This window comes from Macaca nemestrina, chromosome X (assembly GCF_043159975.1).
Source record: "Macaca nemestrina isolate mMacNem1 chromosome X, mMacNem.hap1, whole genome shotgun sequence".
Taxonomy (NCBI): Eukaryota; Metazoa; Chordata; class Mammalia; order Primates; family Cercopithecidae; genus Macaca; species Macaca nemestrina.
The window spans coordinates 44,705,641-44,721,701 of NC_092145.1; the positions used below are offsets into that span (position 1 = coordinate 44,705,641).

The 16,061-nt window shown below is 42.0% G+C and overlaps 1 protein-coding gene across 6 annotated transcripts in view; it reads left to right on the forward strand.

Moving 5' to 3' along the window:
* LOC105490473 (chordin like 1) overlaps positions 1-13,129 on the forward strand; it is a 127,888-nt gene extending 114,759 nt beyond the window's left edge. For 2 of the 6 annotated variants that reach the window (XM_011756135.3, XM_071089253.1), the window contains exons 10-12: positions 5,064-5,231; positions 7,289-7,378; positions 10,430-13,126. In XM_011756135.3, coding sequence (XP_011754437.1) covers positions 5,064-5,231; positions 7,289-7,378; positions 10,430-10,560 — 389 coding nt within the window. In that variant the 3' untranslated portion in view covers positions 10,561-13,126. Of the gene's footprint in view, positions 1-5,063; positions 5,232-7,288; positions 7,379-10,429 lie in introns of all 6 variants that reach the window. The other 4 variants (XM_011756134.3, XM_011756133.3, XM_071089254.1 and 1 more) reach the window with 3 other exon arrangements.
* Positions 13,130-16,061: the final 2,932 nt, after the last annotated feature.

A 16,061-nucleotide genomic window follows, 5' to 3' on the forward strand; every position in this document is an offset into this window, starting at 1 on the left:
CCAAAGTGCTGGGATTACAAGTGTGAGCCACTGCATCCGGCCAACAGAGAGCACATTCTAAGGATGATATGGACATCTGGGACACCCAGCAATGATCACCTATTATGACTTCCAAGTCTGTGGTCTCACTGCATCCTCAAACCTTTTAGTGTCACATAGTGGTAGTTTCATGAACACAATTTTCTCTTCTGTCAGGAGTCTAACACTTAATAGTTTAAAAAGTAATGCAACAAGATAATTTCAGACGAAAACTAATATTTACGTAAATTACCCATGATAACATAAAGCTTCTCATTGTATAATATTCCAATTTTAATCTCGGGCCTTCAGACCAAGTCTTATTTCATTGTGTGCTTGAAATTTTATTGATGCTGGTGATTCAATTAAAAAGTAAAATAATCAAAAAGTTGTGAGGACGGGACAAACAAGTCATTGCTTTTAAAACAATTGTCCTCTCAGGTTGGTAATGTTTATTAAAACATTTGGTGGCCGGGTGCAGTGACTCACACCTGTAATACCAGCATTTTGGGTGGCCAAGGCAGGAAGATCTCTTGAGCCCAGGAGTTTGAGACCAGCCTGGATAACATGGTGAGACCGCTATCTCTACAAAAATAAAAGAAAATTAGCCAGGTATGGTGGCACATGCCTGTACTCCCAGCTACTTGGGAGGCTGAGGGCTGAGGTGAGAGGATCATTGCCTGGGAGATCATGGCTGCAGCGAGCCACGATCACACCACTACTCTCTGGCCTGGGCAACAGAGTGAGACCCTATCTCAAAAAAAAAAAAAAAAAAAAGGCTAAAAAATTCCACTTCTAGGAATCCTAAGTAATCAGAGACATACACAAAGATATACAAATAAGAATTTTTGCTACAGTGCTGTTTACAATACTGAAAAATTGGAAACAATCTGAAAGTTCACGAATATGGGAATGATTAAACAAATTATGGTGTATCTGTACTGTGGAATATTAATATAGCCATTAAAACTCATTATAGACTAAGATTGAATGGCAGACAAAGATGTTTGCAATGTATTTGTTAAGTAAAAATAGCAAGCTAAAAAACAATATGTATATTATGATCCCACTTTTTGTGTTAAAAAAGAAAGCATTGACCAGGTGCAGTGGCCCACGCTTGTAACCCCAGCACTTTGGGAGTCCAAGGCAGACAGATTACTTGAGCCCAGGAGTTCAAGACCAGCCTGGACAACATGGCAAAACCACGTCTCTACCAAAAATACAAAAATTAGCCAGGTGTGGTGGCATGTGCCCATAGTCCCAACTACTCCTACTTGGGAGGATGGGTTGAGCCCGGGAGGTGGAGGATGCAGTGAGCCAAGATCGTGCCATTGCACTACAGCCTGGGCAACAGCCAGACCCTGTCTCGAAAGAAGGAAAGAAGGAAGGAAAGAAAGAAAGAAGGAAAGAAAGAAAGTGTTTATATATGCTAAGACAAAAAAGAGAAACACAAAGACTGGAGGAGCATACAGCAAAATGTTAACAGTGACCATTTTTAGGTGACTGAATTATGGGTAACTCTTATTTTCTTTTTTATTTATTTGTAGTTTCCAAATTTTCAATAGTAAATATGTGTTACTTTTGTATTTAGAAAACGTAATAAAATTTATCATGTAAAAAACTGCCCACCAGTATCCCAGTTGGCAATGTATTGAAGTCTGAATGATTAAACCAATTTTTCTGGAAGAGCTATTTTTCCCACTTTCCTACTCTGCTCAAGTATGTGGAGATAGACGATTGATTGAGCAACATGGAAGAAGAGAATTTCTGTCTCATTCTGTGTATCTGCCTCTCAGTGAGCCAGACATGGGTGTCTGCATGTTGAATCGCTCCTTAGTCACATTGCCTGAGAGTCAATATCCACATAGCCAAGGGCACCTGCTCCAGGTACTCTGCAACTGCAGAGCATCAGAAGGCATGCACTTGCTCATGCATTCAATCTGGAAATATGTTTTAAGTACCTACTGTGTGCAAGACACGGTTACACGCACTGAGGACAGAGATGTGAACAAGACAAAGGCTACTTGCCAGCATGGTCTTTACATTCTAGCGGAAAAGAAAGACAGTGAACCCAAATCAGTAAGGTAATTTTAGATTGTGATGAGTGCTGTGAAGAGAAGCCAAACAGGAGCAAGAGAGAGTGAATGGGGCAGGAAGCACTTTTAAAGGAATGGTCAGGGAAGGCTTCTCTAAAGATATTTGAGTAGAGTCCTGAATGACGTGAAGAGGTGAGAAGTGGGATAATCATGACATTACTGGCCTTTTAAAAAAATGACACATGACACAGAAGAAAAGGAACAAGGCAGTGAGGAGAGAAGTAGATGGAAGGAAGAATGAACGGTAAATTCAGTTATGTTGAAAAGGGAAAAGAGATAAATAAAATTCTCTGATAATCCAGCCACAAGCTTCATTGTAACAAGTAATTGCAGGCTCCTACGATAACAAACTAGGACCAATATTAAAGATGTGAGTTTCCTCTCTCTCTCTTCCCTTTGCTCTGGTAGAGGCTGACCTTGCCTTGCATATCAGTGGCCACCCACGGGCTTGGGTAAGATGTCCACTTGCTGAAGGTTCCCCAACTCACTTCTCACACTGACGTGCCAAACCCCTATTAACCTCAGTAGGGAAGGCACCAGGTTTAAGAGGCCAAAGAAAAGATCCAGAGCCAGCAAACAAGACATGGAGTTTTATTAGGGGCTTACGTACAGGGGAGAGAGTCCAGTGGAGGTGGGCTGGACAGGAGAACCACCTTACATATAGAAACAGTCCAGTGGCAGTGGGTTGGGCAGGAAAACTGCAACCTCTTGCAAACAGCATGCAGTTTATATAGCATTTTCACTGAACACTCTCCCCTTAACGACGACCACCTGGCAACCTTCATCTAACCCAAAACTCAAGGCCCCAATGCCCTGTGCAGCCCCAGGGATGAGCCTGGGGTTCAGATGGTCCTCATAGACAAGGAAATAATCTCCCAGTTGGCCACGCCCGGATTCCCAAGCTGGGAACACACATTCAGATGCGTCTGCCATACAGGGTCATTCTAAGGGTACACTTAAGTTATTGCTATCATGAGCATTTACCATACATACAACCACAATACCATCCCAATAACTGGAATTTCCATAATTACATACTCCTTTTAGGTTATGGCATTAAAAGTCCCTATTAAGACTTAAAAGTTTTCCCAGCTGGGATAATACCTCTCCTTCATTACCCCTTCCGCAAGGAATTCTGGAAGGCTCAGGATGGGAACATTCTCTTGGGCTGTGGAAATGGCCAGAAATGACTTCAAGCACATTGTCTTCCCCAAAAGAAAATGAGAGTAGGTGGACATGTAGTGATCAGAAAGCACCTTGAAGTGCAGAGTGTGAAAAATGGCGGATATTGCTGAGTAGGTAGTTCTAAAGACAAACTTTGCTTTTCTTAGCATTTTCAAGTACCAGCCAGGGTTAAGTCAATAATGAGTTTTGTTGTTTGTAGATCCCTTCAGTCAAGTAAATTAAGCTCTTGGAGGGAAGGAGGTAGTGGTGCAAGATGACTCTTCAGGCTACTGGGAGAACTTTTAGTATATTATAGGTACTGCCAGTGCCATCATGGATTTCATGTCAGCTATAGCTGTAGCCAATATTAAACTGGTGAGCAAAGTTTGAGAAATGAATTTGGCTGTCATTCTAAAGGTAGTAATTGAATACATAGAAGTCTCTGTACACTCAGTGACCTCCTCCCTCTCTCCAACCCATGTAAAAAGTGCTAGCACATAGCCCTTAATTACCTAACATATCACCAAAAAGACTGGCCCACCAAGTAAATAAATAGCTAAAAAGGACAAAAGGAGGAAAACAAAAAGCTTGATTCCACAATAATCCACAAATTGAGTTTTCCAATCTGGAATCGTCAAGAGAAGACTATGGTTTTGTCCTTGCAATGCCAAATGGTGGTGGGGGTGGGAAAGCTAATCAGGTTACCAAGAGACATACAATAGCAATTTGATTACAATTTCTAGTCCAAATGTGTCTGATTGGCTAACAGTGAGTCTCCCTAATTAGAGTCACAGACCCAAAGCATTCAACACTCAGTGGTTTCATCCTCAACAATTCAGATATTCTTACAGATGGCATCTGTTGTTCTGATTTGAGTGTACACTTTAAGTACGCAGCTCAAGAGAGTACTGATTACAAGGCCAGCAAGGAAACTTAACTCACTGATAACCAACAAGAAGAAACTTTTTAAAACAGGGGGCTGAGGAAAGAGGAGGGTGGAGTGAAATGGAGAGTATTAGGGGGTTGGTGCCTCTATGCCTGCAAGCTGAAATTCAACAGTTTAGTTTACACATTAAATGATCCATAGTTGAGGGACCTGACCAATTTTTTGTGTCTCCCAACCATTCATTTGGCATAGCATACATATGACTAATCTGACATCTAGATTTTGGCACTGGTGCTGATCCGGTATTATTGTTTCCCTTACAAACAAATCAAAGAGCATTCAGAAATGTCAAGCCAATTTGGATAGATCCTTTGGGCAAGTATATGCACATAAATGAGTGTCATGAATGTTTTCTAAGTATACCAAAATGATGTCAGGGATGTTAACCAAAGCCCTTTTTCAGCCCATTCCCTGGGCCTCACCTGGCAACACTGAGCTGGACAGAGCATGATCCTGACCCTGTATGGAAAATCCCATGTTCCCGTAAGTGCCTAGGAGATTTGTACCTGGCTACATTTTTCCTAATGAAAGTCCACGTCTCGGTGACAATAGTAGGGGGCCAGTGTTCCAAAGAATTTTGAATTCTGTCAACACATGGACTTCAATCAAAGGTTATGTGCTCCTTTGTGATTTGTGGCTTAATCTGTGGCTTGTTGCAGTGGCAGCCTAAGCTGGGCTAATCAAGTATCGGTGGAATTTCTGTCTCTCCAAGAATGTTCTTGTTAATTGTCCACTTTTGATAAGTCTGAGATGTTATGAACAATGAGATACATAAATGTAGAAGTTCACTTCTAGCTTTAGAAAACCATGACAAAATTCTACTTGCTTCCTGATTCCAGAAGAACTTCCAGGCCAAAGCTTTGACAACAAAGGCTACTTCTGTGGGGAAGAAACAATGCCTGTGTATGAGTCTGTGTTCATGGAGGATGGGGAGACAACCAGAAAAATAGCACTGGAGACTGAGAGACCACCTCAGGTAGAGGTCCACGTTTGGACTATTCGAAAGGGTGAGCAAGACAACATTAATTTCTCATCTTTGTAAGGGGGCACAGAAAAGGATGAGAGGACTCACTTTAATTTTGCTTCAACCTGTTCCTTCGTTTGGATTAGAAGTTTTTTTGATTGCTTGGAAACTGATACATCTAACGCTATTGTCATTATGGCCTTTCAAATTTAACGATGGCCTATGCTAAAGATCACGTATTGACCCTTGGGTTTCCAAAGCTGTCTTTTTCACGCCACCAAAAGCTGGAGAAGTGATTCTCAACCCTGGCTGCCCATCAGAATCATCAGGGAGAGTTTTGGTTTCCTTTAAATACCAAATATCTGGGCCCTACCCCCAGAAATTATGATTAGTTGATCTGGAGTGGGGCATGGGCATCAGTGTTTGTTCATAATGTGTCTCAAGTGATTGTAATGTGTAGCCAGGATTACAAACTATCAAACTGTAGTCTGTCATTCTTTCCAGAGTAAAGTTCAACAACCATGGAAACCCATTCATTCAGGGCAAAGCTAAGTCCCTAATATTGTGATGTGTATTATGGGGTAAAACAAATTTAAAACATCCTCCCTGCCCTCAAGAGGGTTATAGTCTTACTGGAGAAACCCCAGTCACAATGTTCAGTTCCTTTTCTGATTATTCGCAGTGACTACCACAGCAAGCCACATTCTGTTCATTGTGATCGTACAGCTCTTCTAACTTTTTGCAGGCTCAAGGCTAGTGCTGATTTAGTGTAGTCAAGGTTCCTCGTACTCCAAGTGGATAAGTGAGATTTCAGCTGGAAAATATACACATCTTTTTGCTACTGGCTCTCACATAAGGCTCAAGAGTACTCAAACTTCTGTGTGCTTCAGCATTACACAGGGAGCTGGTTTTAAATGCGGATACCTGGCTCCATACCAGAGATAGGAATTCAGTAGACCTTGGGTAGAGTCCAAACATTTGCGTGTTTAACAAATAGGCAGATGATTCTAATGCACGTGGCACTTGGACCAAGCTTTGAAAAAGACTGCTCAGTGTTTATGAGGCTTTTTTCTCTCCCTTTAGACAACAGTCTTTATCTAAAGAATGCATTTCTCCCTAACCCTTAAAAAAAAAGATGCTTGAACATGTATATGTTTCTCATTCATGCTTATTTTTGGTCTATGCCTAGGAGTGTTGCTTTGCCATCTTTAACTCCCTAGCTCATCCATAACAGGACACCTAGGACTAGGCACTGGTTTATTGCGATTCCCCAGCAGTGGGCCCACTATTCATCATCCCACATCTTTCACCTCTCAGAGGTGTGCAGATGAATTTCAACTTGCTAATGTAGCATCTGAATAGCCCCCTGTTCACAGTGCTAGGTTATCAAGGTCTATGCTTGGTGGACACAAAAAAAAGAGGCTTAATCTACTTTACCCGTTTAAATGGGCTGGTAACATGTTGCTCCTTAACTATAAGGGCAGTTGCCAGTTGTCTACCTGTTACTGTGATAAAAGTTATTCAGGCAAGGTTGAGACTGTGGAGGGCACTCTATTTTAACTCTCCCCATTTATGAATAAGGAAGGCTGAAGGATCTGAATATTTCCCAAAGGAAAATATGCTTTTCAGTGGGTTCAATGACAAGGGTGGCTTCTCCATTTACAAAACCAACCTGCCTGCAATCCCACTGCAGGCTCTCAGTGCTTAGCCAGGAAGGCAGCCCAGTGGTTTGGCATGGACACAAGTCTACCCAGGTTGGGGGCAAGGGCAGAATTTCTAATACTGCCTTTAGCTGAAGAAGCTCCAGTAAGCACTTATGCTAGATTCCATGTGGCTTTCCCTAGGAGAGAGTCCCATGGTCAGCAGCACTATCTCCATCCACTGGAGAAGCCGAGGGGAAGCCAGTAAGCCAAGGAAACAAATGGAGTCAATTATAACCCTTGAGCCATCCAATTTCCTGGTTAAGCACATTACACAGCCCAGCTCGATACTCTTAAGCCCTAGTAATGAAATGATATGCTGAGCCTGAGCAGAAAAAAGGGAGTTGATGGTTCCAGATTGAGTGCCTGACCACTTGCTCCACTTTTTGCTTGGCCCTAGGCATTCTCCAGCACTTCCATATTGAGAAGATCTCCAAGAGGATGTTTGAGGAGCTTCCTCACTTCAAGCTGGTGACCAGAACAACCCTGAGTAAGTAGTGCTTTTCTTGACTGCTCCCTGGAAAGCACATCCAGTTTTCTATTTAGCATAGCCACAGCTAAAGTCCCTCTGCAAACTCAGTGAACATTAGCACTGCTCAGTATCAACACTACAGGATGTTCCATCTCTCTTCTGGCTGACTTAGCAGTGAATGGGGTGTCTGAATGTAATCTGAAAAGCTTGGACATGGTGAATACAAACCCAGATGTAGTCTGAGTGTAGGATACCTCAGGTCAAGGGTTCCTGAATGTCTTTAATGAAACTGCTAAACACAGAGTCTCAAGAGGGTTGGAGAAAGCTCATAAGATTCCAGGTCTGGTATATTTGTGGAGACTTCACATCTGGAAGGGTGTGTCCTCTGGTGGTGGGTTTGAAAGGCAAAGAGAAATTGAAGGCATATCAATTCCTGTGTTGTGTGAAAGCTCTTTTACTCGTTGGGAACTGCCCCTGGGTGGTCATGTTTCCTTAAAAGCATTCAGGCACTCAAAAATACTTGCAGCTCTCCCACTTTCCACACTAGATGGAGCCTAGGGACTAAGATACTGCTAGGCATTGGGGCGGGTGGTGAGCACTTCTAATGGGCTAAAAGGCACACAGTTTCTATCCATAGGGAATTATAATGGATGAGACAGAACATGAAACTGCCTTCAGTATGAATTAGTATAGTTCTGAGGAGTTAAATATCAAAGTGCTCAGGGGAATTTGCAAAGAACAATGAGATGAGAGCCAGGTGGGCTTAGTTGGGGAAGGCTTCGGGGAGGAGGTGTGTTTTGAAAGAGAAGGGTATGACTGGGCAATGGGTCAGGAAGTCAGTCCAAGAAAAGGGTGCAGCCTAAGAGAAGACTCAGACAGGAGCAAACAAGAAATGTGGGTAGGGGAGAGGAATGATCACAAAGGCCACAGAAGGTGCACTAAAATATTAGAAGATTTGGAGGTAGAAAGCAGTCATAGGGCCTGAAAAAAGCCAGTAAAATGTTTAGACATAAGGCAAGTAGCATCTGTCGTTGCTGCAAACTTACAAATAGCATAGAGATATCAATACGGTGCTTTGGAAAGATGTCTTTCGGCTATCAGATGCATCTATTACATTAAGCACATACTTGATGAAACCAGATTATGAAGTGCCCAATTTATCATGCTAGGACATTGGAATTGATCTCCAGGCCAGAGAATGCCAGTGGAGGTTTTTAAGCAAGTGAATGGTGCATTCAGGTCTGCTTGCTTGCTTGCTTGCTTGCTTGCTTGCTTGCTTGCTTTCTGTCTTTCTGTCTTTCTTTCTGTCTTTCTTTCTGTCTTTCTTTCTGTCTGTCTTTCTTTTGGAAAGAGGTCCTCACTGTGTGGAGTGAAAGGTGGACCCTTAGTAAGAGAAGTGGGATAGTCTGAATTAGGAAGTAATTATACTATATTAAATCAGTGAGACAGGGGAGGAGAGGTCACTGTGAGAAACATTTCTGAGGTTAAATCAACAAGATCAGCATCAAGGAGAGAAATGAGTTTGGAATGGGTCTGATATTCATAACTTGACTGGGTGAATAGTAATACCATTCACCAACAGTGAAACTGTGAAGAATAAGCAGGTATTGGTGAAAAAGAGTTTCACTTGGAACATGTTTAGATTAATATGCTTAAGAGCCACCTGAGCAGAGTTATCCAATAGGCAGCTGGAAAGAGAGCCAAGGCAGTCAGTTGCTTGTCTTTGGTAGGACTAATAGAAAATAACAGGACAGTATGATAATTCAAATGGAAAAGTTGGGAGTCCTTACATGTGAGTAAGAAAGGAGGCAGAGTCTAGGATCCTAGGATCAATGACAGGACTTTTGAAGTTACTTGTTTTAGTTCATACTGTGAACAAGGCATTATGCTAGGTTCCAGGGGACTTAAAAAATGATTTAGATGTACTCTGTGCCCATGGCAGGATTTGGGGTATATAATGGAGTAGAAGGTATGTGCCTCAAACTGTGTGTAGCTGAAGGAAGTTGGTATGATCCTACAGAGTCACCTAGGAGCAAAGAAGAACAAACCCAACTCCTTTATATAATGTGCATAGCAGAGCGCAGCACATTATAGAGATTCAGTAACAGCTGGTTCCTTGCCCAAATCCTCTTCTCGTTTTTTGTTTTTCCTTCTGTCTTCCCATTGAGTCACAGAGAATGGGGAAAAGGGATAAATCCAAGGGAGAAAGGAGCAGATAATTCAAGCCCATAGGGAAGGTGGGTCATGTTCTCATGTGGCTAAGGGAAAGAAAAGAGGTTCAAGACAGGTTTGGGCTTAAGAGGAGTTGGCTTAACTTGGACTAGGAGTTCTCCAGTTGCAGTACCATGAGCACAGGAATAAAAAGAAGACAAAAGACAGTATCCAGGTGGGCAGAGACAACAGGGGATGGAAGGGCTACAGCCAAGTTTACTCTGAGTGGAAAGGGATTCCATGGGGTATGTAAGAATGGATGAGGAGCCATGGGAAGTGACTTAGGGTGCTAAGGGGGTATAAGGACAGCATGTGGACATAGGAGAAAGCAACGTCAAGAAGTTTTTAACAAAAGATAGCAGGAATAGAGAAAAGAGTGATACATAATCAAATAGTAATCAAGTAACCCAAACCAATATTTGGGAACCCTAAGGGTAAGCAAAGCCCCAGTAATACAGTAGGTGCTGTTTTCCAAAGTGCCTTTTTGACCTGGTGCCAAGTAAGCTGCCTAAATAGCTAACAAGCAGATATTGATGCATTTTGCAAATGCTAAATATACTGTAAAAATTCCAAGAATAACACTTAGGTTTTGCTCTTGAGGAGGGGCAGTTCTGTATTATTCTTGGGATTCTTACAAATGCTATGGGTTGAAATGAAAACTTCATTTCCCATTTTCCATATCTGCCACTAGAAAAGGGTTTTGGGGGCATTTTTTGAAACCAGCTGACATTTGTATTCCAAATCCCCTGGTACATCCATGAGTAAGTGGGTAAGCATGGGGTATATTGGTTCTATTCCTAATTTGCTCTGCTCTCCTCTTACACACTCCCGGCCACTTTGTGTTTATTTGCCTTTTAGGCCAGTGGAAGATCTTCACCGAAGGAGAAGCTCAGATCAGCCAGATGTGTTCAAGTCGTGTGTGCAGAACAGAGCTTGAAGATTTGGTCAAGGTTTTGTACCTGGAGAGATCTGAAAAGGGCCACTGTTAGGCAAGAAAGACAGTATTGGATAGGGTAAAGCAAGAAAACTCAAGCTGCAGCTGGACTGCAGGCTTATTTTGCTTAAGTCAACAGTGCCCTAAAACTCCAAACTCAAATGCAGTCAATTATTCACGCCATGCACAGCATAATTTGCGCCTTTATGTGGAGTGGTGTGTCAGCCATTGAACATCTCCTCCAAAGAGACTAGAAGAGTCTTAAATTATGTGTGGGAGGAGGAGGGATAGAACACCACAACACTGCTCTAGTTTCTTGGAGAATCACATTTCTTTACAGGTTAAAGACAAACAAGACCCCAGGGTTTTTATCTAGAAAGTTATTCAAGCGAAAGAAAGAGAAGGGAATTGCTTAGTAGGAGTTCTGCAGTATAGAACAATTATTTGTATGAAATTATACCTTTGAATTTTAGAATGTCATGTGTTCTTTTAAAAAAAATTAGCTCCTCATCCTCCCTCCTCCCTCCCTCCCTTCTTCTCTCTCTCTCTCTCTCTCTCTCTCTCTCTCACACACACACACACACACACACACACACACACACACATGTCCATACTCACATTAAACTAAAGCTTTATTTGGCAAAGCTGGCCGAGACTCTATGTTACTTTTCCCTTGACTGGATCCCAAGTAGCTTGGAGGTTTCGGTGCCCAGGAGAGTAAATAATTGTGAACAAAAGGCTCTGCCCTTAGGTCTTTGTGGCTATTTAAGTCACCAACTATAGAGGCAGGGTGAAGAATAAGAACACTATTTCATGGCCTCATTCACTCACTTAGAAATGGCAAATAATTTTTCCCTAATGATACCACTTTTCTTTTCCCCCTGTACCTATGGGGCTTCCAGAAAGAAGTTAAATTGAGTAAAATGATCAGAAACTGAATCCATTTAAGACAAAATAATTGTTGAAGAAAGAAGCTGATAGAAGTCAAAAAGGCCATCTTTTTGCTTTCACATCAGTAAAATTTACCAAGTAATAGATCAGTACTCACTAATATTTTTGAGACATAGTTGTCTGGCCAGAAAAATTTTATTAAATTACTAAATTCTAGAAGCTCTTTAAAAGGGAAGTTTTCCTTCTTCTCCAATTACAGGAGTTGATTTTTACTTTGCAAAGTGGCTTGTTCCTCATGAGTATCTGCATGTTGGCTCTTCAGTTAAGAAAATTATTGATCATTTAGGGAGCTGGATGTTCTGATATTTTTATCCTAAACCTTCCTACTATCCTTGCCTTATTCATCAAGCAGGTATTTTAGCTGAGAATTCTAGAGAAGGCTTCTCCTAAAATGTCTACTTGCAGCCCAATACCAGAGCATAAATTATCCATTCTGTGGTCTGGCTTTAGAAATCATCTTTGTGGGAAGACTTAATTCTTCACAGCAAGGCTCTCAGGCATGCCTTCTAGATTTGTTCCCTCTGAGGGGCAGGAATGAACTGTAGAAATGTTTTAAGGACCCAGAAACCCCATATGTCTCATTCCATGACTATAGGTGAGAGAATTTTTCCTAAGAGGATTTGACACCAATAGGGGAAAATGTAAAATGTTCAGTCTTTATGACAACCTGGCATAAAGGAGTCAATTTTTATAAAAGAAACACAAGGGCCTTATGGCCAGGGCTTCTGGGGACAAGACTCTCACCAGTTCATCACACACGTTCTCCTCGGAAGAGAGAAGCAGGACATCCCTGTTGAAAGGTCACAAAGCATTTGTGTGTGTGTGTGTGTGTGTGTGTGTGTGTGTGTGTGTGTGTGTGTGTGTGTGTGTGTGTGGTAAAGGGGGGAGGGTGTTATGCAGCTGCTCCCTACATCCCAGAGGTGGCAGTGTTTCCATAATGTGGAGACTAGTAACTAGATCCTGAGGCAAAGAGGTGTTTCTCCTTCTGGATGATTCATCCCAAAGCCTTCCCACCCAGGTGTTCTCTGACAGCTTAGCCTTAAGAGAACATGCAGAGAGTTTCCCTAGATATACTCCTGCCTCCAGGTGCTGGGACACACCTTGCAAAGTGCTGTGGGAAGCAGGAGCTGGGGAGCTGTGTTAAGTCAAAGTAGAAACCCTCCAGTGTTTGGTGTTGTGTAGAGAATAGGACATAGGGAAAAGAGGCCAAGCTGCCAGTAGTTAGTAGAGAAGAATGGATGTGGTTCTTCTTGTGTATTTATTTGTATCATAAACACTTGGAAAAACAAAGACCATAAGCATCGTTTAGCAGTTGTAGCCATTTTCTAGTTAACTCATGTAAACAAGAGTAACATAACAGTATTATCCTTTCACTGTTCTCACAGGACATGTACCTAATTATGGTACTTATTTATCTAGTCACTGTATTTCTGGATTTTTAAATTAATAAACAAGTTAATTTTGAAAAATCATCTGTAGTCTTGTTGCATAAGTAATTGACTCTCTGGTCAATACTGACCTTGGACAGGGTAATAGGTCATGGGTGGGTGCGGTAGTTTCACAATCACCTTGACATTCTTATACTATAGCACAGTGGTTAAGAGTGTGAACTTTGCAGTCAGACTATTTAGATTTTTAAGCCCAGCTCTGTACTTACCAGCTGTATTTGTCAGTCTCCCCAACTATAAAATGGTATAATAGTGGTATTATTTCCCTTTGCCTGTAATCTTGCAGTGAGCTTTAATTTAGTCATTGCATATAAAGTGATTAAAATAGTGTCTGGCGCATAGTGAGTATTCATTTATGACCATGGATATTCACAGATGTCATGGCACTGAAATTGGCTGTTGATTTCTGATCTCCCTTTAGGTCAAGATACTTAAGAGATTGGGTACAGAAGGCCATTGACTTAGGTTTCAGTGTGGCCTCAATTTTGGTCTGCTGCTCACATTATTTTTTTTACAAGCATTTGTATAGGGATCAGAGTAAGAGTTTTGTCACATATGTTGATCCAAACCAAATCCCCTCAAGCTCCCAATACTAGCTAAATTTATGCTATCACAGAAGCCAAAATATGAGAGTGCTTCAAGAGAGTAGTCAAACGTGTCAGGTCCTGCTGAGAAGTCAAATAATATAGATACAGAAAAGTATATATTGGTGTTAGCAACACAGAAGAAAAGTGTTGGTGTAGTGATTGGAACAGAAACCAGATGGGAGTGGACTGTAAGAAGTGTGTGGAGAGATGAGGAATTGGAGACAGCAGCTAAAGACAACTCTTTGGAAAAGTTCTACTGCAGAGTATGGAGAGATACGGTGAAGGAAGGAGCTGGAGAAGGATATGAGGTCAAAGGAAAGCCATTTTGTCTTAAATGTGGGAGCTATTTGGCCATATCTGAATACTGGGGTGGCAGGGTCCTATAGAAAAGATTGAAAACAATGAGGAAAAGGAGATTAGCCTGTCGTGTGAGATGCATAAGAAGCCATGCCTCCATGCTGCACCCCTGGAACTCACAACAGTTCTTGACCCACACCCTGGATGGAATTTTGGCCTCTGGTTGCCAACACTCATGCTGAGCTGTGCGTAGTACCCCTTTACACCCAGCATACTTTCTTCTGAAATGTTGGGCTTTAGATCCCAATATTGCTCCACCTCCATTGAGGGAACTGCAAATAACTCAAACCAGACAGCTTGGCCCTCTTTCTCCGCTTAGCCACATCCGCATTCCACCCAGTCCTGTCAATTTGGTCTCCTAAATGTAGAAAATGTTTACAGGTTTTTCTTCCCTATAGTCTCCTCACCTGCCGCCACTGTGATTCCCAGGAAGCACTGAGAAGTTCTGCCTGTTACAACATGTTACCCACCCTTTCATTCCTTTCTTGCTTTGACCCTTGAAGAAGATCAGAATATGACACCCCCAAATATGACACTTTGGTAGAAGGATTATTTTGACCTGCAGGCAATTGAGAACCAACAGATATAGACACAGTTATCTGCCTTCCCCTTATCTGCCTAAAAGCAGAGGATGAATTTCCCTTTGAGAAAGATGCTGCCCTAATATGGTTTGGGTTTATGTCCCCACCCAAATCTCATGTTGAATTGTAATCCCCAATGTTGGAGGAGGGGCCTGGTGGGAGATAATTGGATCATGGGGACAGATTTCCTCCTTGCTGTTCTTGTGATAGTGAGTGACTTCTCATGATACCTGGTTGTTTAAAAGTGTGTAGCCCCTCCCCCTCCTCTGTCTTTTCCTCCTGGTCTGGTCATGGAAGAGATGCCTGCCTCTCTTTTGCCTTCTACCGTGATTGTAAGTTTCCTGAGACCTCCCCAGAAGCCATCGTGCTTTCTGTAGAGCCTGTGGAATCATAAGTCAATTAAACCTCTTTTTTTTAGTATAAATTACCTAGTTTCATGTATATCTTTACAGCAGTGTGAGAATGGACTAATACACCCCCATTCATACCAGGGAGAGAAGAGTGACTCTAATCATTGAAGATTGGAAGTCAGCAACAAGATGAGTTTTCAGAAACAGACTGCTATGGTTTGGATATGGTTTGTTTGGCCTCACCAAGTCTCATGTTGAAATTTGATCCCCTGTGTTGGAAGTGGGACCTAATGGGAGGTGTTTGGGTGATGGGACAGATCACGCATAAATGGCTTGGTGCTGTCCTTGTGGTAATGAGTGAGTTCTTACTCTTGGTTCCTTGGAGAACTGGTAGTTAAAAAGCCTGGCCTCTCCTCCTCTGTCTCTTGCTTCCTGTCTCACCATGTAATCTGCACACACAAGCTTCCCTTCTTCCACCATGAGTGGAAGCCACTGGAAGCCCTCACCAGAAACAGTTGCTGGTGCCATGTTTTTTTTTTGTATAGCCTGCATAATCATGAGCCAAATCAACCTCTTTTGTTTACAAATTACCCAACCTCAGGTATTCCTTTATAGCAACACAGACTAAGACAAAGACTTTACTAAACTAGCCCTTACCCTCCATTAGTTCCCCTGTATATGTTCTAGTCACTTTCCGACATTTTATCCTCCCTTGAATCCCAAACCTTTCCTTTGTTAAAAGGCCCTAAGTGTAACCACTTGAGTATCACTTCCTTTCTATGAATTTCTGTGCATGTAAATATTAATAAAAATTGTGTGCTTTCCCTTCTGTTAATCTGTCTTTTGTTAGTTTAATCCACAGTCTCCTAGTTACTGAACCTAAGAGAGTAGAGGAAAAGTTTTTCCTCCCCAACACCTACTTCCATGATGGGCTCTGCTAGAAAAAGAAAAAATGTCGATTGACCGCCTGTACCACCACACATATCAACACTGCTGCCAACTGCGCTATTCCTGGTAGGGGCTCTTGCTGCTGGTCTAGAGATGCCACCACAGTGGTGATGCTCTGGAATCCTCAGCATTCTCAAATGGTACCAGATCCTGTGCACAAGTAGAGAGAGTACCCTCTTTCCTCCCAACCTGTGATGTTACACTCTATCAGCTTATGTGAAACCAGTTAACAAATAGTTCTTGAGTGTGTATTATGTGCACCAAAGCAGGGTCTTCCTGTGTCTCAGAGTCTCACAGTTTTTTATGGAAACAAGTCATTCAGATTCTACTTTTA